The following is a 21731-nucleotide window of genomic DNA, read 5'->3' as shown; positions in this document are numbered from 1 at the left end:
TGTCCATGTAATGCACTGACTGTGATGCTGGGAGTTAACTAATGATCTGGTTCTTCCCCTGCTGAAGTCAACAGCAAAGCTTCATTTAGTCTCAGTAAAAGACAGGCTTGTGTTTTCAGAAGTCAGGACAAGCTTGTTCAGCCATCCCAGGGAGACCAGGCAGCACAGTGTGAGCTGCCGCATTCCTTTGCTAGACCTGATAGGAAGCTCCCATGGAAATGTTTACATTAAAGGGGGAAAAAATGAAGCAAAATCTTTGCAGAATGGGGCTGTACTGACTCATGCCAAGACATAGGCTGTCCATCCGAACGACAAATCGACCAAACAAAAGCTGTCTCAGGGAGACCTCCTGGCCAACAAGCTTGTAATAGCATCCTAGTCTTTATAGCACATATTAGTGTAAATGTAGTGCAAGCGAATTATGCTACTGAATCAGTGCTGATGCAATGGGGAGAAGCAGAAATGTGGCATGAGCATCTCTTTTCTGTCCATCCCCTGGTCAGATGTAGCCAAGGGATTGTTGCCCTTTCCTCCCATTCAGGAGCCATAGGGATATGCCCAGGAATAACCTGTCTCAAGATGAACACAATAGTGAGAAGCAAAATAGATAAAAATGGCAAAACCAGGCCACTGAGGAAGTGTTCATAACCCAGAGTCCCAGTGTGGGTTGCTCTGAAAGATTCCCCTCCATACCCCTTCAGTCCTCCAGCTTAAGGGAAGGGTCTTATAAGGGGAAATAATGGGCTCCTAAGTAAGCTGCTGTAAGGTTACTGTGGTGCTAAACACAACCTATCATCAGGCAGTTCCCCTGCAGGTCTGATAATAAATCTCTCTGAACATCTACACTGTCAAGAGTTACGTCTTATTCTCTGTATTTTAAAAACAGATTTCTGCAAGTCAAATTCTGCATGAAGCCATGAGATGCTACGTACAGGAGCAGCCTGGGAGGCAGTTTCTGCTTTCTAATTTGCACTCGTGATATTGTTGCACATCAACAGAACTATTCTTTCCTTTCTCCCAAATACCACTGATAAGTAAAATACTTTTAACAAGACCTTCATCTGTGAAAGTCAGCATAGCTCCCCTGAACCACTGCTAAAGCAATTTACACCATCTGAAGCCCTGAAGCAAAAAAATCCAAGTCAGTGGGATATAAGCCAAAATTTGAGTGTTTTGCTGGATACAAACCAGATTTACTTGTTTGCTTAAGCAGGTGCCTAAGTGCTCTAGTGAATTGGGGCCCAAAAACACCACCATTTTTTATTTGTGTCCACTTCTGCCAGCCTGAACATCTGATACAGAGGTCATCTTAGAGCCAACATTTTTGCCTTAAACCCTGCTTATAGCCTCAGTATAGAACAGCTGCCTGTGGAGTTATGTTCCACGCATAACTTTAAAAATAAAATGCAAGTGACTGGAAAACATGGGTTTATAACTAGAAACAAAATACTTGGGTACCTTGAAATAGAAATAAATGAAAAGCTTTCTGCATGCTGAGAAAAGAACAAATAATCTCATATTTCTATTGCATTCCCTATTAGTACTAATGTTTCAACACTGCAGTTAGGGCGTCCTAGCTGGAACTCCTTAGACCAGAAGCACTGTTTGGAAAAGAGGTTTTATACATACATGAAATTAATTTTTGCCTACACATCATCTGATTTCTCTGTAGGAAACTTGTGTTTGTAATAACTGCATTTACAAAGACATGTAGTAATGTCCCTGTAGATATGCACTGCTTAGTATGCGGTTATCAACAGCACAGCTTACAGGAGTGACTACTGACTCATCATCTAACTTGCAAATTCTGACAAGCAAGTTGAAATCCCACCTCCCAGAAGTGGTTTTATTTATTGGCCCATGACTATTGGATGGGAAAATGGAAAAGTAAGCTTGGAGGCTGCCTCCAGAACCCAAGGTTCTCCTTGCTTTCCCGAGTCCCTGATAACCAGTAAGAGTCTGGCTTTCTCTCTTGATTTTTGACCCAGTCCATACTGTATCTCTTCCTACAATGTGCCTGACCACGTGTCCGAGACCCTACACATCTCTCCTCTCCCTGCCCCTCACACACAGGCAAGGTAACCTTTGGCCTCCTGGTTAGAGGAATCTGATGAGAGATGGCGTTTGAGGAAAGGGGAATCCTTGTCCCACTTCCTGAACTTTAATATTCAGGTTTTATTTAGAGACACCATTATACTGATTTAAAAATACAGCATCTACATTTTGTGGAGGGAGACCCAATCTTGTCACCATGAAATAAACATAGTGTGAGCTGCTTGGTAAATTGGGCCATCAAGGGTCCAAGAAAGGGTTCCCCTGGAAGGAGGAGGTGAGGGATTTTGTGGAAAGATCTGCATCCAATGGAGAAAGAATTCTAGCATGAATTAGCCCTGCCAAGAGTAACTCAGAGAGTTCTCCAGCACCACTGTGTTTCTAAGGTTTTATTTGGTAATGTAACAAATTCAAAAAGATCATTCCTTCAAGCATGCAATTTAATGGCTCTCTTAAATCATTAAATCTCAATAGAAAATTAATGAAATAAAGCATCCAGTTTCATTTTGCAATTATAATTTGCAACCTTATATAATTAAGCCTTTTGCAAAATAGGCTTGAATTATAAACTGAGCATATGTTTGTATGAATCTTAACTCGGCAGAACTGCAAAGGTAACCAAAGAGAAAGGAATATTATGGGATCTGAGGACTTGAGATATGAAAGATTTACTATCCACAATTACCAATAAAGAACATAATTTGCATATGGAAAAGTCCACTATTTCATCCATCAGTGCTTCACCTTATTTTGCATCTCAGACTTGTTTTGTGTCACCAAGCCAGAGGCTAAATGTATTTAATATGCATGCTATTGCCATGTTGACATGGAACTAAGCAGCCCTGAAATGACTCTCTTGCTATTTTGTGGAAAACATAACCATAGCTACAAATGAAGGAAAAGTATCAAAGGCCGCAGGACTGATCAGCAAACACTACGTAGATGAACATTTAAACAAATAAGGTTTATGTAATTTGGAATGGATAATTGGTGGCTTGATTTTTATTTCAGACAATTATGATATTGCTGGAACTGGGGAGAAACAACCAAGACTTGTGATCTGGCAAACAAATGAAACAAGAACTCTCATGTCCATTTATTAGGGGTGTACAGGCTACCCTGAAAAGATGTGAGTCCAGCCTGCTGTGCCCCAGGGCTCAGAGGATACCACTGGTCAACACACCTTATAGTAGGCAGCACCATGAAGATGACTGTCTTCAGGGGATGGTTCAATGGCACCAGCACAAAACTTACACCCCACTGCAAAGCTCCCATGAAAATATTCTCCTTCAGCCCTCTAGTTTAGAGGTTTTCTCCTTTGCTAAGAAATCCTCATCCCTCAGCACACTGCTGCCTTTATTTTGATTGTATTTCTTTGCACTGAAAAACCCACAATGTATAAAATCACTGCTTGGTTTTAATTCGATCTTTGGAAGAACCGTGACTTTTTGCACATGCACAGAAAGTAAATACAAGAATTTACAACTTAATAAACGTATCTGGTATTCAAGGATATCAGTGCAGGGACCCTCCAGAAATTCTAGATGACACATTTCCCTGTGTACAACTCACTGTAGTACCAAATTTCAACAAGTAAACACGGTGCATCCTTTTCCAGGCATTAATCACATTAGATAAGAGCAGGGCATCCCTTGTAACCTGTGCAAAGTCATAAAGGTATTTGAGCATCAGACTCTTGCTCTCACTCTCCCCCCTCCTCCCGCTGTAGAATAGGAGAAGCATCTACCCCCCTCACAGACATCTTAGGAGGGTAAGAGAATGCAGTGCTTGGATGCTGTGCTGTTAAGGCTATGAAGGGAGAGAGAGAAGGAGGGGAAAACTTCATGCATTACAGCTCATTTGACCAAATGGCTGGAAAAATACTTGAAATGGTGCCATTAGAGGCACTACCTTTACATTCAATCTGCCTGGAGTTACTACAGCTGGCATCAGTGAGAAATGAGGACCAGGCACAGCTACTGCTTAACCAGAGAGCAAATGCAGCAGTGTCAGACAGAAATAAATACTGTGATGGACCAAGAGGGCCCAGGGCTTGATTCCAGTTCCTAAAGTTTGTGTGTGTTTGTAGACCCATTTTTAATTGCTTTGTCTCATCAGGGAAAACAAGCATCTGAGCTGACGGTCTTTGTTCTGTAAGCTATGAAGTGCTAAGGGAATGTAAGTATTGTCATTGTTATTTATTTTACCCTTTGGTGTTTTGCCTCTCTCCTGATTGGTTTGTGATGACTAATGTCAAAACTCTCTTCCGTTATCTCTCTTGGGCAAAGAGATAATATGACATTTAGCATTGTGCACCACAGGCCATCCTCTCTCTTCCTAACATTAAGATCACTTACATAGCAAGAAGTCGTAACAATAGATGTATCTTTTATTCACAGATAAAAACTGAAGCAAGCTGTTATAATACATATTTGTACAAAGGACTTGAAAAAACCATAAAAAGGAAGATGATCAGAAAATATGATTCATTATGAAATGTGGTATTACATACACTATTAAACCTTTTCAAAAGTATTTGTTTGGCAACAATTTATCAATAGTTCCCACACTTAAGTGGCCTCCTTCAAAAAAGCACAAATCTCATGCAGCATGTATAAACTTGATCCTGAGGGTTTGCCTTCCTTAGAAAAACTGTAAAAAGATATACTATTTGTCTTAAAAGTTCAAAATGCAAATGCTATATTTATAGTCAAAACTATATAAAAATATGGACCTAACTTAACATTTACAAAAACTTTGTTTCCTTTTTTTTTGTTTGTTTTATGGTTTTGGTAATAAACATAATTCTCAATTCCTGAAGTCAAAGAGGAAATAAGAAAACCAAAACAAACCACAGTGCCCTTTACTGTAGACATCCTCACCTTAAGTTAACGACTCCAAAAAGACCAGGTCTGTGATAAGTGAGGTTAGTAACCAAGAAAGTAGGTAAGCAGTTAATATATATCTATATATGTATATATAAAATGGAAAACAAACATTTATTTTGATCTGAAAAAGTAATAATACAAAACCTGAAGGTAAAACAATCATCTCAAAATGCCATAATACACCTTTTCAATAGATAAATGTTCATAAAAATATCTTGAACCCTAACCAAGAAAACAATTATAATACAATTTTAATTCTGCTACATAAAACAGCTTTTCTATGAAACAAGAAGGCAAGTTCAGGTATGAAAACATAATTTACTTATTGCTTTTGCTACAATGTTGTTCTTTTTTTTTTTTTTTTTTTTTTTTTACATATAGTCATAAATACACTATACAGTATAAAATATTTCGTAGGAATACATTTTGTGGTCTGCTTAGGTTTGCTGGCTTTAATTCTAGCACCAAATACAAAAATGAAAATCAAATGATCTTTAAAGGCACTTCCATTGTATGTTTGTTTGTTTTTTTAGTGTCTTGGTTTGTACTAAATTTCTTCACTTCCATCTGGCAGAAGCAATACTTGTTCCTACTTTTATCTTTGTACAGTTCAGGTCACGTTGAGGCACCAAATGATTTATGAACATTCCCATCCCCTCAGCTGTTTCTTTCTCCTACAACATTCATTGTTGCTTTTTAGTCTTCACCTTTCCTCCTTCACTTTCCAGCTACTTAACCTCTTTACTTCATGTCGGACGATCCAGCTTCACTTCCTTCAGTCCCTTAAAAAAACTTCTCTTCAAACTTCCACTTCCCTTACTCCATCTTGTACATCTGTTATTCCAATATCAAAACACGTCACTATCATGATATGTGACTTGCACAGATTAACACACTGCTCCAGTTCCTCTGTCACTTGTTCCAGTGCCTCCAGGTACTCCTGTGACTCCTTATCAAGATCAGGATCCACTTCAACTGTCAGACCAAAAAAATAAATATGTAAAATAAACATCTCACAGCAAAACAGTATTCTATCACAAGGAAGAAAATCGTGTAGAGGACTATTTTACTCCTCTTCAACTAAGACATATTTTCACTGTGTTCAGCGGATGCAAACCTCTACCTTGAGGCTCCATTTAAGCACAGCACTCAATCTGTTTGCAAATCTCATGCCTCAGTTTCCCAACCGTAACATGGGTTTTGGAAACACTTTTTCCTTCTTTGAAAAGAAGGATAATGAAAGATTATATAAATATTAACAAGAATCACAGTGATTTTCCACTGTATTTTTTTTTCAGTTCTTCCATTTCTGATACTATCTAGCACTGGAAAAAAAAATCTGTATCACAGAAATGCTAATGGGGTCACAGAGTACTTTAGAGTTCATTTCAGCAGAGTATCTTAGCAACTGCTTATCTTTGTCAGTGGGACTGCTCACATGCTGAAAAATTGTTACATGTTGATCATACTACTATTTTGCATAAGACTTACAGTCTTCTTTCCACTTATTTGGATCCATCATCAACCTGCACTTTGTCTCCTCCAACTCTTCCTTCAAAAACTCATGCTTTGCCTTTATTTCTCTGATTCGCTGCTGGCGCCTTTCTAATATCTTCAGCTTGGTATGGAAATACATCAGACCCTTTTAAAACAGAAAAAACATTTCATGAATTTGCCTGTTATGAGCTGACCTCCAACAGCTGGACACAAACTGCTCCCAGCTCACTACTTATGAGTTAGGAGGCAACGGTTTTTGTTGTTGTTTAAGTTGTTTTCTGGTGGTGGTGGTATTTGGTTTTTAATTTGGAGTGTAAATTAATGGCCTCCAATCTAGACAAACAGCATGCTACATCACTAGAGCATTTGTTGCATTTCTCTGAATTAGTAAACATCTCCAATATATTTTGAGATTACTAATGCTTGTAGTTTTCCAGTAGGGCAAATGATAAACACAGCCTAATAATAATGTAAAGGTCATATTTAGTCCTAAGACATATGAATTCTTATTTTCTTAAAATATTCCTACCTTCTCAACATCCTGGAAAGGCTATTATGAAAGAAATGGGAAAAAGGCATCAGAAGAATATAGAAATTCTTGTCTCCAAAATAGAATTAGCTGGTGTTTTCCAATTACAAACAAACCATACTCAGTGTATCCCTGACTTAACAGAATCCTGTCATTTACATAAAGAGTTAATGACCCTACAGTTGAGAAAGGCTGTAAGGTTTCATCAACTAGGGTAAGATTACAAAGTCTTCTCATAATATATTCATTGGTAACTTCCATTTACACCATCAGTCATGTTAAACACAATTAATTCTAGACAGTAATCATTTTCATTTTCTGTGTTAAGGGTACCCCAACATATGAATTGTAAAATTAATAATTATAGTGCTTTAATTGCAATCAATTTCCTGAACACCATCCCAGCATTCAAGCAAGGATTCTGCCTGTATACTGTAATTTAAGTTGTCTACAGTTGTTGTAAAATATGTGCTGACCTCAGTTTCCTCTTGTCTGTGTCGCTGTAATCGTTCCACATCATCAATCTCATAAACTTTAATTTCAAATGGCTCTTTTAAAGTGCCTGGCAAAGGTGGTAGGTCAACCCATTGGCCAGTGACACTGGGTTTTCTTCCTAGGGAGGCAGCATCTGGCAATGGAGCAGGAATCAGTCTACGACGCTGGAGACCTAAAACACAAAAGACAAGTGTTCATCAGACTCTAGGAGGACTAACAGACTACAGTATATTACAGCAGTAAATTAAAGATCTAGGTTCTTCAGAAACTTAGGAAGAAATGCTTTTCTTGCTCTTTTCCTTTTAGAGAAGTACCCTCAGGTTGCTGATTGAGTTACTGTCTTGGCAAAATATTATCCTCTTGGCTCCTCTTGGGAGTAACAGCAGTTCCTCTTCCCAGAGCAGATGACTGAGCTCCAGTTGTTTATTCTCTCCTTGCAAAAATATTTTTCCTGGATTAATTTCTCTTTGGTGAGCTATAATGGTACCCATTACCTTGCAATAGAAGTATGATTGTGAGTAGTTTCTGACTGATAATGATAATGGCAGGCAAGTCAGAAAATATCCTGCTCCTCCAGTTAAAACCAAGCAAGGCTATCTAAGATCCCCTTCACTGCATTACTTCTTTGCAAAGAGACAACAGCTCTCTCCAGAACTACCACCAATACTTTAAGGAACTAAATACCAGCAGTTCTCAATGACACTGTGGAATTAGGAGGCCTTTGGCACTTCAGAAGGCAGCAACCAACCAAGGTGCCATTGAGTCACCTCCAATGTCCAGGCCTATCACTATTTGCACTAACACTCAGGTCAGAGCATGACAAACCACACCCATTCCTTTTTTTCCCCAAATAAGCAGCAAACCATTACATTGATACAATTGCCACAACTTGTGTTTCCTACAGCAGATGCTGACTTGCATCTTTAAAAATGCTGTTACTTTTGTATACAAGAGCTGGCACTTTGGTGTCCAGCATTTTTTGTGGTCTTAAGTCTCTCTCTTCATTCTCTCAAAGACTGACCACTACATCACATACACTGAGGATGAGTACACACACGTGGGGATGATCAGACAATGTTAACAAGCCTGCAGTCCAATCCCTAGGCAAACAGGAGGGCTGAAGGCCACCAGAAACAAACTGAAATGTCACGTGTTAGCAGGAAGTATAAACAGCTTTAATTGAAAACCAACTCAGAGGTAAGGAGTCTTATTACTTCTGGTCATCTTGCCAAAGGGAGCATATCCAACAGACAAGACAGTGTTGCTCAGAGGAGAGTGCTCCCAAGATAACTACTGGGCCTGAGACCTCTGCAGGAAAGTAAAATTCACATTAAGGCCATCAGGTAAGCCCTGCCACAAGCTTCCAGAGCAAATGGAGACAAAAGCCCTGCAGGTACCCCTGAAAACAATGCACCTCCACAGATACTTGAAAAGTTACCTGGTTTACATAGTCTTAAGAAAAATATCCCTCATTCTTCATTGCATACTTAACTTCTAAGTAACAACATCAATCACAAAGGGGGTATTTTGAAAAGGGTAAGACTTGATTCTGCTTCTACAACACCTGTTCATCATTCTCACAACCCAACTTGTTCAGCTTGAATCACCGCTATTTGCCTGCTGAAATCACCCACTGTAGCTCTGAGCATGTAACTACATTGGTCAGAGCAGGATTCCGTCTGAAAAGGACATTGAACAGATGCAGTAAGACTTATACACTGAACAGACAAACTTCAAGTCCTTCCACTGAACCAGACGAAGTCCAAAGGTGACATCGGTTCTCTGAGGATGAAGTTCAAGGATAAGGAAACTATATATCCAGCAACATCCAAGGGAGTAGGATCTCTCCAAAGGATGATTTCCCTTCCAAAGCTTCCTTAAATGCAGAGACTGCATAGCTAAAACACAGTCTGGAGCAATGTAAGCAACATCAAGAATCTCTAACACCTGGCAAAGATCACAATATATTTTAGGCCAATAATGGGTCTGCATCAAACATTTCTTCTAAGAAATATTTCACAAAGTACCTAAGAAACCTTTTTTTCCATGTATAAAATACATTATGGTCTCAAAGTCTAAAGCATTCCAAAAAAGTAATGCATAATTTACTGATATAGAGTAATTTCAATCGGAAAAAGAAATAGTTTGTCATTTTTAAAGACCTTATAAGCATTTCCTGAGGCAAAAACAAATAGAAATCCATCAGTGGGTAATGCCTTCTCAATATGTGCACAAATTTTACAGCTGTTAATATTGATTTGTAGGAAAGGTTTAAGAGGTTGATATGCTATGGAAAGAGAACTGCAGCAAAATGCTGCACTAAGTTTCCAAACTGATTTATCACCTGCTGAAGCAGCTCAGTTGCTCTGACCAAAAAGCACCCTGAGATCTACATCAGTTTAACTCACTTGGGCTAGATTTTTTCTGGTTTCTGAGACAGAATTGAGCATTATGGGTGTCTACAAGGACTTTTCCAACCAAAAACTCAAATTCAGTGCATTGCTGGTATCCTACTATATTTCTACCAGTCAGTATGCTTAGGTTGCTGAATGAGGCTGCTGGTCATTAGCTACATGGCACCGATTGTTACCGATTCTTTACGACACTATAGGACGACGTCAAGCTAGATCAATAAAAATCACTACTGTAACAGCAGTCATATGATCCTGATTAAAGTTGGCTACTGCCAGCTTCCATGAGGAGGTGCACTTATATGAGCACCACCTCCAAAAGCAACAAGGAAAGGCACCAGAGAGCAGAAAAAAGGACTCAGCACTTGTACATCCACCTTTGCATGGCACAGTCAGAGGCATCTACCTTGGCACAGTATGTGAGCAGGAGCCTCTTCTGAACCACTCTCCCCATCAGTTTGCTATCATTTAGTGAATATACATGTGCTCCCTAAAATTACATTCTAAAACTACTACCACAGATCAACACGATAATTTTGTGATTAGCTGGCAGCAGTAACGTAGGATTTGCTTGCATCTTGCATATGCACCCTTCTGCTCTGCCCCCAGGCTCCACCTTTGGATAACCTAATGCACATCCAGCAATCCTCATTAATTCACAAGCGCTATTCTCCCCTCCAGGCCTATTCCCTTGTTTCCAAATGGGAGCCCCAGCCCACCTCACTAAAATTTTTCTCACCAGCTCCCAGCAGCAGAGCTCCTCCTCTCCTCACTGACCTTCTCTCTCCATTCTTTCCCAGCCTGCGCAAAAATTTCTCACTTGATCCTCAGAAAAGCAGACACACTCCTCCCAATCCACCCATATACCCTCCTAATCTGGCTGTCCTGGTGCCGTGCTTGCCACCAACCCTGCTGAGGAAGGAACATCCCCTATCTGCCAGCAGCCATTTGCAGCCTCCTCCCTCGCAGGGAGGCTGCCGTCGCTCCAGGGCACACAGCGCCTCTCCTGCCCTCTCCGCCGCAGCACCTGTGTCACACCTGCACCTTTGAAGTGAAATAAATGACAAGTAGCTGCTGTCACAGCAATACAAGCGCACAAGTGCATGCAGGCAGTCCTGGCTTCGAGCTCCCCCCAAACCACCTCTCCCTCTCAGTTGGAGGTGCTGTGAAATTCCCCCATCCTGAGGGACTCAGGAGCACACTAGAGGCCACCTGGCTGCCTTCCCCTTCCTTCCTTACCTGTTGATCGTTTCTTGGGAGACTTGAGGCTCCTCATCCGGCCTGGTGACGACATCCCACTTTCACTCATGGAGTCGTGTGCCGAGGAGGCACTGCCTGTGGCCTCGCTGTCCCGAATCATGCTCTCGTAGCCACTGCTGCCACCACTGTGGTAAAAGAGAGCCGTCCTCCCCATGGCTGGCGGCAGCTCCCCGCTTAGGACGCTGCTGTTGTCACTACCGTGCCCGCTGCTGTACCGCTGAGGCCGCCGGGGTGCCGTTATCTTGCTGTAGGGAGACGGCAGCACCGGGATCTGCGACTTTTCATCGCTGAGGTTAATACCACTGTCGTTGCCGCTGTCAGAGTCGGTGGAGCCTCGGAAATGGCCCGCCTTGACAGAGCCGCCTGACACCAGCTCGTTCACACGGCTGTTGGCCGCCCTCATGGCCTGCTTGGTCCCCATGATGGTCCCTCGGCCAGGTTTGCCACTGACGGGCTGCACAGAGCGGGGGGCTGCCTTCCCACCGGGGGCCACGCCAGAGCCCTTCCCCGCGGGCTGCGCCAGGGACTTCACGGAGGAGCTGAGAGACTTGGACCCACTGGCGGAGAGGCCCCGGTTTTTATTCCCGCTGGCTTGGACCTTCTGGTTAGCTGTGGGTTTTGCCTGGCTGCTTTTTCCAGGTGCAGGGGCGGTGAAGGGTGGTGGTAAAGCCACACCAGAGGCAACAGGGGGGACACCCAGCCTAGGGACAGAGCGTCCTGTCCGACTGTTACTGGCGTTCCCATTTTCCCTCACCACATTTGCTTTGGATCCAACTGATGTCAGGCTGTCACACCTCTCCAGGGACATGTGGCTTCCATAGCGGTGCACGGCTTCACTTTTTGACGCCTTCGCCTTCAAGCTTGATGTCATCTTAGGCAAAGAGTGGTCACCCTTCAGGTTCATTCTACTGCTGGCACTTTCACTGAAGTAAGACCCAGCTTTCAAACGCAAATCCATTTCATCCTCAGCCTTTGGTGTGGCAGCTCTGGCAAAATCCAAGCTGTTGGCTTTTCCCCCACCATTTCCCAGAGCGACAGGTTTCTGCTCCAGGCTTGATTTGCGTACAGGAGGTGTTGGAGGCATCGGGCCACCAGGCCTGGGCAACAAGCTTGACTTCTGTGGCACGCTCTTCTTTCCCAGTGAAGATTTCAAGCTGCCAGTGGCCATGGGAGCATCTGAATTCCCTCGGGTGATGGCCTCCGGCAAACTACTGTTAGCATGCGATACTGGCATCACTCCCAGTGTAGTGGCTCCTCTCTTCAGCTGTGGCATCTTCATCAAAGCTTCTGACTTCTTTGCAGCTCCACTGGAGGATTTGCAGGCCATTTCACAACCATCTACAACCCTCTGCGAACAGGCAAGCATAGTCTGTGACTTTGTTGGCCCAGATGCTGCACCAAAATACTGGGCAGCTTTTCCTGGCTGCTTCTCAGTACCAAATGTGTGAGATTTTGGAGACAGCAATGCATCTGCAGGTTTTGTTTCCATCTGATTATCTGCGCGCAACAGCCAGGGATCTTCGAATATGCAATGTGGATTCTGCAGCTCTTTATAGCTGAGGACAGTATTATTGTGGATTGGAGACGAGGTAGTTTTTGTTTTCCTAGGAAGACTAGAATGTATTGTTTCTATTACAGGTGTATCGCGAGAATTACCACATTTTATTTTTACAGGCTGATCAGTGACACAAAAAGCACTTTTAATCTGAGATGCTTTGGTAGTTTCAGAGGTTTGAGGGCTTTTGCCAAAGCCTGAGGACAGCTTGCTAGAATTCATGCTTTCACTGTCCAGTTCAGAGAAGCAAAATCCACTGTCATTCAGAGCGCTTTTTAAGGGGACAGATGAATTGGGTGAATCCAAGTTGAATGGTTCCTCAGACTTGTTACAGCTGTAAGATGACTGAGCAACAAAACTGTCACTAGACTGAGCTCCATCACTTTCAACTGTACAGATGCTGACTTCACTGAGCCATGAACTGATGGAGGAACGTCTGCTGCTGGTAAAGGGATCCTTAGCAAAGGGCACAACAATATCAATATTTACACCAGTAGAAGTTTCCTGTGAGGTATAAGCATCAAACTCATCATTTATGCTGCTGATAATACTAACTGGCCTCGAACCTGATGCGAGAGCCTGAAGGGAGCAGTCACTGTTAAAGCTAATGATACTCGAAGGTCTTCCATTATCCATAATCCCGCTGATGGACAGTTCTTCCACCACAGTGAAAACAAGTTCATCTTCTCCATTCAGCTCAACAGGCTGCTGCAAAGTCACCGTGGTGGTTAGTATATCCCGATCAAAACATTTACCTCTGAACGCCGACCGGAAGCTGTGTACCTCTATAGCACCTGACTGATTCTGGGCATTGCTACCAACCAGAAATGTACTTCCTTGGGGGTTCTGCTCAGGCTTGTTTGCCATCTGCTTGCTCATTCCCACAGGAGGAGTGCGAACTGCATTGCTATTGTCTAGCTCCAAACTCTGAGCACTGGGGCCCAGCACCTGCTCTTTCTGCTGTGGAGGTGGGGGTGCTGGGCTTGGCAAGGGTCTCTTCGCATACAAGGACTTTTCTTTAGTGACACAGTCAGCTGCAGCTTTATTCTGCTCCAGATTCCTTGAAGGGCTACACCTTGAGGACTGCAGGGAATCAGTGATTGTCTCTCTCTCTCCCTCCAGTACTGTTATTTTGCTGTCAGCTCTGCTCTGTGGCTTGGAAAGCTCTGTTTTCAAGTGAGGTGTGTTCTTCTCATGACAATTACCATTGCCACCCTTTGGAGCAACAGTCTGGAAAGGAAGGTTATGTCCTTTTTTTGGAGATGCAGTTTCTTGTGGAACTGGTTTCTTAAATCCTCCAGAAGGAGGAGATATTTTTTCCTTTATCAGTTTAGATTGTGCGTTTTCTGTACCTCCAGGCAATGGACTACAATTGGATGCAACAGAGATTTCTCCACAAGCAAATCTGACGGGTTCCTCACTTCCATCAATGCACTCTAACCTTTCTTGCAGTTCAGCAAAAGTGTTGCATTTAAAATGGTCCTTGTCAGAACTCCTACCAGTAGCAGAATTATCTTTACTTCTCTTCTTGTTCAGGGATGGGATTATGGGAACAAACTCCGGAGGACCTTCATTATCTGTCAATTCCCTGTCAGACAAAGCTGCACCGTTGGGACCAACGTAGATGACAGTATCACAGGACTGTTCACTGCTAGAAGAATAATCAGGATCACTAGATATGCTGAGGACAGGAAGGTCAGGGTCAAGGGCAACAGTTCGTGGGTGGAATGGTCGGAGATGGGGAGGTCTTCGGACATGTCCTTCTTCACATGAACTCTCTCCTCCAGACGAGCTGGATGCATACTGCAAATGATCAAAAAGGGGAAAAATTATTAATATGAATTGATATATAGGTATATATACATGCATGTTATTGATAAAAAGGGTAGGTTTGCTAATATAGTCTGTGCTCTGTGTGTACGATCACAATTACATCTAGTGGAAAAATATTACAGCGTGAATTAAAGTAACAAGGTCATGCTACATAGATTTTACTGAATTAGGAGTAATCTATCACACCTTTTCAGATAGTTTACATTAAATATTATAAGTTGTCTTTCTTCTCAACAGTTTTCTGTTTCTTATTGTTTTTTTAACTAACACAAATTGAAGCTTTTGAGATAGTTCCACATACAAGCAAAGAAAGAATACGTTTGGAACAAAAAGAAAGGGAATTTCAGGATTAAGGATTGAGGGTGGGATAATGGCTTGGTGCCAAGTCATTTGTCAGTTCCTCTCCTGAGCTTTTATGCATTTTTTATTATTTCTTACCGCCAAGAAATCCCACGTTCCCCCACCGAGAGGCAAGGAAAACTCATTTTCAGATGAATTAATTGCAGCTTGTTTGTGCACCAACCTTGGATTTCTTCTTTCTCATTCGGTGGATTCGTGATGCAAGCTGAATGGTGGTGAGAGTTTCTGCATAATTGGCTGGGGAGTCAGAAATATGCGCAATCATAGTAGTTCTGCAGTTGATGTTCCCAAGTGATTCCCTCAACAACATTGTCAACTTGTTGTCCCTGTGTAACAATTGAGAACAGTAGAATGGTTTAAAGAAATAACTTTTTTTTTTTTTTTTTCAGATTTTTACACCACAAGTTGTGCTTTCATTCTCATAAGATATATGCAACTATGGTACATGCTAATAAGAAATCTCTCTTATTATTTGACCATACTTAAAATGTGTCTAAACACACACATACAAAGATAACAAGCATTTTGACAATTTATTTGCCTGTGTATTTGTAGTATAAGTCATTCTATTTGTTACTTGACACAACTGTAAAATGATTGATAACTAGTTTAGGTATTTCAGGTCTACTACCCAAGCAGCTCATAATTGCTTTATTTTTACCTGAGCAGACTTTGCATCTGAATATATAAGCTCTGTAAGCTTTGTGCAAATAATTTTGATAAGAAAAAAAAAGTCAACAGAAACAGTATGAAAATCCTAAACAAATAACATTAGATATCAGATAAATATTATCAGTGCCATCTTAACTAATCTAGTTTCCATTCTGTCTGCTGTGCTCTGCTCTGACATAGCAAATGGGAAGCTAAATTTCTCTCTGAAGACTCTCTTGATGATGCAATCATCAGCTATGGAAAGCAAAGCCAACAAGACAAGTTACATTTTGTCCTCCATGGGTCCCCAACACATGTACCCAAGGCTCCCTGGAGGCTGTTTCCATCACAACTCCGAGCTGGCTCAATATGTGGGAACTACCATCATGTTTATGCTCACCAAATCACAGTAGGTGACTAAGTTGAAGATCTGTCCTTCCCTATTCTAACCCATCTATCCTGTACTCCATCCACAAATGTAGCAACTAGCCTGAGGAAGTTATCTACTTTCTGTTTAATAGAGAAAGAAAGAACACCTGTTTAAGATGCAACACTAGATAAATAAGTGAAATGACATGATTGATAATGAAGGGACGATGTTATAAAGACAAGTAGCAATTAAATTTAAGGATAGAAGGCCAACTTCTGGTAGGGATGTTTACATTGTGAATCTGGTCTTTGGGCGGGGCTCTTGACAGGTGTGTTTAACATAACATTATTTTCAAGTACACTCAACAAAGCAATATGCATAACTGTTCACTTCTGCTAAACAACTGTGCCACATGGTGCTCATCTTTTTTTCTCAATTTCAATATCATTTCTAAATTTGGTAAAAGGAGACAAAATTCTATGAAATTTTGTTGGAAGTGTTTACTGTTTCTGTCCAGCTAGTTGAGATAGGTCTAAATCCAAGACCTAGAAAACAGCAGACAGAGAAGAAAAAACATTTTCACCATTTCTCCCTGCACTTTTCAACAATCAAATCATCTTAACCATACACTCAAATTAAATATATGCCAATAACCATACAATTTTTGGTCACTTAAGTAAGAATTTCATGTTACTATGTGACCCCTAAACATTCTGTGTATGTATACACACACACACAGGTAGATAAATAGATATATCTGCAATATGTAAGAGACCTTAGAAGACAGATCTCTCTCTGACAAAACTTCCTTTAATATCATCTTAGGTAAAGAGTGAATTGTTGATGCAATGTAATTCATTGTTAAGGTAACACCAGCCACAAATTTACGCTAATACATGCAATAATTCACTTACTTATATGGCACATGCTTAGCACCATTAATTAAGGCCAAAATTACATTGCCCAGGGCAGAGAGAGACAAACACAGAGAGCCTCCTCCATCTCGGCTCTTGCTCAGCACTTTTTCACAGCTTCCTAGATCAATGAGATGCAAACGGCTGCGTCCTCCAGACACTAAAACAAAAAGGGGAAAACCAGTTGTACATCATGTATTTGCATGAGCTTAAGCCAGACTGGGTATTCAAAACATATTCAAATGAAGAAAATAATGAATACAGCAAGGGATAATGATAACATTAAATATTAATAGTGAGGAAACCAGGTATTAGCTACAGCTACTGAAGTTATAGGTAGACTGGCTTGAGGGTTCATTTCACTTTTTCTTTTTAAGCTTATTGCAAATTATTGTTAAATCAGCCCAAACTGAAGTAATTTAAAAATAAAGAACATGGTGAGAAGATTCATACTTCCTCCTTTGCCACTCTTCTCCATGCGATACTGGTATATGTGAAGAGTAAAGAGCATGTGTGAATTTCTCCTATCTTCTTCCTCACATTCAGGTTTGCTGGTACTTCTGGCAGCAAGTGCAGCATCAAGAAAAAATGCAGCTTTCTCTGCTGTCGGGGCCCTTAGCTCACTTTGGTTTTGAAGCTGGAATATAAACAAGAGAATAGCTAATTTTCACAAGAGGTTTTGTGTTGTTTTTTGTTTTTTTTTTTTAACCTGAACTGGATAAATCTCTTGAGAACTTAAACAAAACAAATATTTACTCCATGGGAGCGGGCCTTATAGATTAAAACCAAAAATTTGTTTTTACTGTCTTAAAAAATTTCATAATTGTTGTCAGATAAATTGTTGTCAGTTTATTTGTTATTGTTGTCAGATAAAAAGAAATACAGTTTATGGAAGTCAGACTCAGAAAATTTATGTTGTGATATCCATTATACCTGTGTTCCACATATTGGATCTTCTCTCAGATAAACTCCAGGAGATTGGCCATCCTGAAGGCTGCCGCTGGCTACTTCAGCTAACAAATCCTTAAGGTTTTCATCTTTGCCACTGATCTCCACAGCAGATACTCTAATAGAGAAACGTGTCCCAGTTTTTTCTTTACGTTCATTGATTAATTTGAAGAGCCAAGAAATTGCACAGGGGATGATACCAAGGCTTTGTGTGGAACTATCTTTCCCAATCATGGTAAAAGATTTTCCTAGAATGAAAAGACAAACATGAACTTAATTCACCATTCTTGTACAAGACACTTTTTCTTCGTATTACTACTGCACATTATATGCAATGCCATGTGCTACACTGATAATGGGAAATAACATGCAAAAATGCAAAGTATTCAATTATTAATCCATTACTATTTATTCAATTATTTTTGCCATTTTTGCAATTCAGACCCACAGCAAATTAAATTTTAAAAACATCTCTGATCTTTTGATTTTCATCACAATGCACCTATATATAAACTCGCTCTTGAATAAGCTAATCTGATGTTACATTTTACTTTTTCAAATTAAAACTTACAATCCCAGTGTAGAAATAAACCATGATAAGTTTGCAAAGCTAATTAAAAAGAAATTCTAATCTATTCATATACTCCAGGTTTATTGTTCCAGGAGCTGACAGCATGTAATTACCAGACTGACATAGTAATTAACTGTAACGAATTTGGGAGCTCACCAAGCTTGACATGACCAAAGCAAAATATGCAACCATCTGCACCATTCACAACAGACTGGATTACTTCTGCTACTGTTCCAGAGCATACCTCAGCCTGAAAGAAAGATTAGAGACAAATAAGTAAAAGCATATACTGCTATGTTGTTTTTTTTTGTTTGATTTTTTTTTCTTATAACTCCTCTTCTGTATGAAATGAATGGCTCAATGTTTTTGAGCCACAATATTCTCCTTATTTTTATGTCATCAGTCCTATTATTTTAGTAACTATGCTATCTTTAAAAAAATAATAAGATCTGCTACTACAGCCTAAAATAGTTTTCAATTCTATTAAACCAATTCTCCTGGAATATTGATTCTATGACTAACATAGCAAACTGAATGCTATCCAACCAGGCTTCCTGCTGGTATAATAGCTTAGCCAAGGCTATTCAGCAATAGTAGCAACTTCACTGAAATTAAGCTACTCAACAGTGCTCACAGGAATTAAAAAAACATTCATACTGGAGAAAATAAGTTAAGATCCCTGAATGAGATTTCATAGCATCACATTTTCCTTTTCCAGGGGAAACAGCAGCATCAATAAAGAAAACTTGCTGAAATACTTGGGTGTACTGAAACCAGTTTATCCACATCAGTGAAGGTCTCAAGCATACAATGTGATGATCTATTAGGTATGGCAACTGTGTGGGGCAGTGCTGTGTGTGTGTGGTGTGTGTTAAATATGTAACTACAGTGAAATGATAAGGCTCCGTTTGCAGGTGCACAGCAGTGAGCTTGCCTTGAGCAACGACGCTTGCATATAAGTGGTTGGCTGGCCAACGCCACCCAGAATCACCACGAACAGGCCACCCAAAAGGTCCACAACAAGCACCTGAAAGAGCCTAGCCCAAACCATGTGTCAACAATCCAGAAGGCTGGTGCCAAAATCAGCACAGAAGGTGGCTGCGACTGCCCAGCCCACTTTGCAGCAGGGCTAGCAATGGGAGTTTTAGCATCTGTAAGAAAAAGCCACTAAGTTTTAGACTAATGTTGAGATCACTATTGTGAGGGGCATGCACCATCAGTACCACAATCAAGATAAATTAATCAGTCAAAAACAGAGAATAAGCAAACTGGAAAAGGCAAGGAAAATATAAAAGCTCCCTAACTACTTTGGTATAATAGTACCACAAGGTTAGCTGTATCTCTTCCCTTAACAGCAGTTTTCAGCAGTCAATGCTAAGGACATGCTCCTTGCTCACTGAAAACAGGGGAGAAGGGCATTCTTTGTGACATCAAGTGGGTTAAAACCTAGTTGGAGTGAAAAGTGAACTTCAAATTGGCTGTGTGTCTTTCACTAACACAAGAAAAATGCAAGAATATTTAGTCAGTGAATCCATCTCCCTAGCTTTTACTCCTTAATTTTACATCTTGGCTAAAATGAAAATGTAAGACTTTACCCACCTGTCTATTCATTACTGTGTTTTCTTCTATGCATTAAGGCAACTCATTTTAACATAAATCCCCAGAAAAAGACAGTACTCTTAAGGCATATTAAACACAGTGGCCATAAGAATCATCAAATCATTTAGGTTGGAAAAGACCTGTAAATTCATCAAATCCAATCGCTAACCTAGCCAAGTCTACCATTAAACCACGTCTCTAAGCACTGCATCTATGCATCTTTTGAATACCTCCAGGGATGGTGACTGAGCCACTTCCCTGGGCAGCCTGTTCCAATGCCTCACTGAAGAAATTCAGTGAAGACTCAGGAGGTTTATGCAAGTGATTTCAATACCTGTGAAGCATCCTGGGGGAAAACTGCATCAAAGGCAAACATCTTTGGAACAGCAACAACACCTCTCCTATGACCTATGTTGGAAGGCCCACTTGCCGCTGGATCATAAAGAGTGATTTGCTTTTTTCGTGGATCCACCTTTAGGAAGGACATGGATTCAGATGTTTCATGTGCTCCTTGAGAAGGACAAATTCTTACCATCACTTTCACCTGCAAAAGTTCATAAGAAATTGACAACTTTAGTTCCCAGCTAAACAGATGCAAAGCATTCCTCCCAAACCTGCTCCCCCTCCCAAGACATGATCATTTATAATATTTAGGCATGTCAGGACAACCGTGGGACAAAATCAGAGCCAGATTTTCCAGACTGGTTTCCACCCTGGGGTCTGCACTGAATTAGCTTTTAAAGGTGCACTTTGTCCTTTCTGTTGACTCTGTTCCAATTTCAACATTTCTATTTCTAAATGTCTGATCAGCAGGTATAATCCACTGTAGGTGTAATACCATGCCTAAAGAAAAGGAAACTCTGGTCTCCTACCTTCCGTGTACTTAATGTGACCAAAAGTACAAATTGATCAATTCCAAAATCCATGGGAATAACACAAAGCTGAGAGAGCTAGTGCATTCAAACTAAATCTGGAAACTTTCAATTCCACTTTCATGTTCCCTTAATAAACAGGTGCCTCTCTTATAGCTTTCCCAGGCAGATGCCTTCATGCTGTTATTGCTAGGTAGTTTAGTGGTTAGTTGAAGATTTAATGGCGGTTTCAAAGAAGGGAAGGAAAAAAAAGCATTAAAAAGTCCAAAATCTTGAAAAGAAACTGCTCACAAAGTACATTTTATTCCTACACATGGCATTTTAAGACATCATTTTTAGACAGCTCAGACATGTTGGCTGTGATTTCCCAAGCAGCTTATGGGAGCCAAGTGACCGGGTCTCACTCAAGTTCAGCAAAGGCTGCACACCTGCTTCTTTTAAGCTTCCTGGAAATCATATTCTTATTTTGAAAAAATGTGAAATACTGCCTCACACCCACTTATGGCCATTTATCCTTATGAAATGCTCCCAGGCCAGAACCAGTGTGTTTTACACACCTGGCGCTGCAGCAAATGACTATTACAGGAGCAGTGAATCACTCTGCCGATCGTCAATTCTGCACTGCCCAGTAGATCAAACGTAGAGGAAAGCAATGTTCAGCCAGAGCGACTCTCCCTGGCCAGTAAAAAAAAGTTTCAAAAACAGGCTGAACAACAGCATTAGGTCCTTATCTAACTACCACATGTTCTCCAACACCAGCATTAAACGTAGTTTTTCTGGGTGAAGAGCCTCCGTGGCTGTAATGCACCTCAGGCAGCAGAGCTGGAGCAATTCGCACTCTTCAGAGCACCCATCAGGATGTGCATCTTCTGCAATGCAACTACTGACCCTAATGAAGTACAGTCCTCTTTTTACAGTGCCTGCTT

At 40.8% G+C, this 21731-nt stretch overlaps 1 protein-coding gene across 2 annotated transcripts in view; it reads right to left on the bottom strand.

The window, feature by feature from the left end:
• Positions 1-4420: 4420 nt before the first annotated feature.
• Positions 4421-21731, bottom strand: part of KIF26A (kinesin family member 26A) — a 100462-nt gene continuing 83151 nt past the window's right edge. For both annotated transcript variants that reach the window (XM_084521843.1, XM_084521844.1), the window contains 10 exons: positions 20268-20477; positions 18491-18584; positions 17749-18011; positions 17269-17452; positions 16816-16975; positions 15044-15206; positions 11112-14490; positions 7443-7633; positions 6432-6582; positions 4421-5915 (listed from right to left, as the gene is read on the bottom strand). In XM_084521843.1, coding sequence (XP_084377969.1) covers positions 5740-5915; positions 6432-6582; positions 7443-7633; positions 11112-14490; positions 15044-15206; positions 16816-16975; positions 17269-17452; positions 17749-18011; positions 18491-18584; positions 20268-20477 — 4971 coding nt within the window. In that variant the 3' untranslated portion in view covers positions 4421-5739. The remainder of the gene's footprint in view (positions 5916-6431; positions 6583-7442; positions 7634-11111; positions 14491-15043; positions 15207-16815; positions 16976-17268; positions 17453-17748; positions 18012-18490; positions 18585-20267; positions 20478-21731) is intronic.

Source organism: Aythya ferina (genome assembly GCF_964211825.1).
Source record: "Aythya ferina genome assembly, chromosome: 5".
Classification (NCBI taxonomy): domain Eukaryota; kingdom Metazoa; phylum Chordata; class Aves; order Anseriformes; family Anatidae; genus Aythya; species Aythya ferina.
Note: the sequence above shows the minus strand (reverse complement) of the source record. Positions and strands in the feature narration are given on the sequence as shown.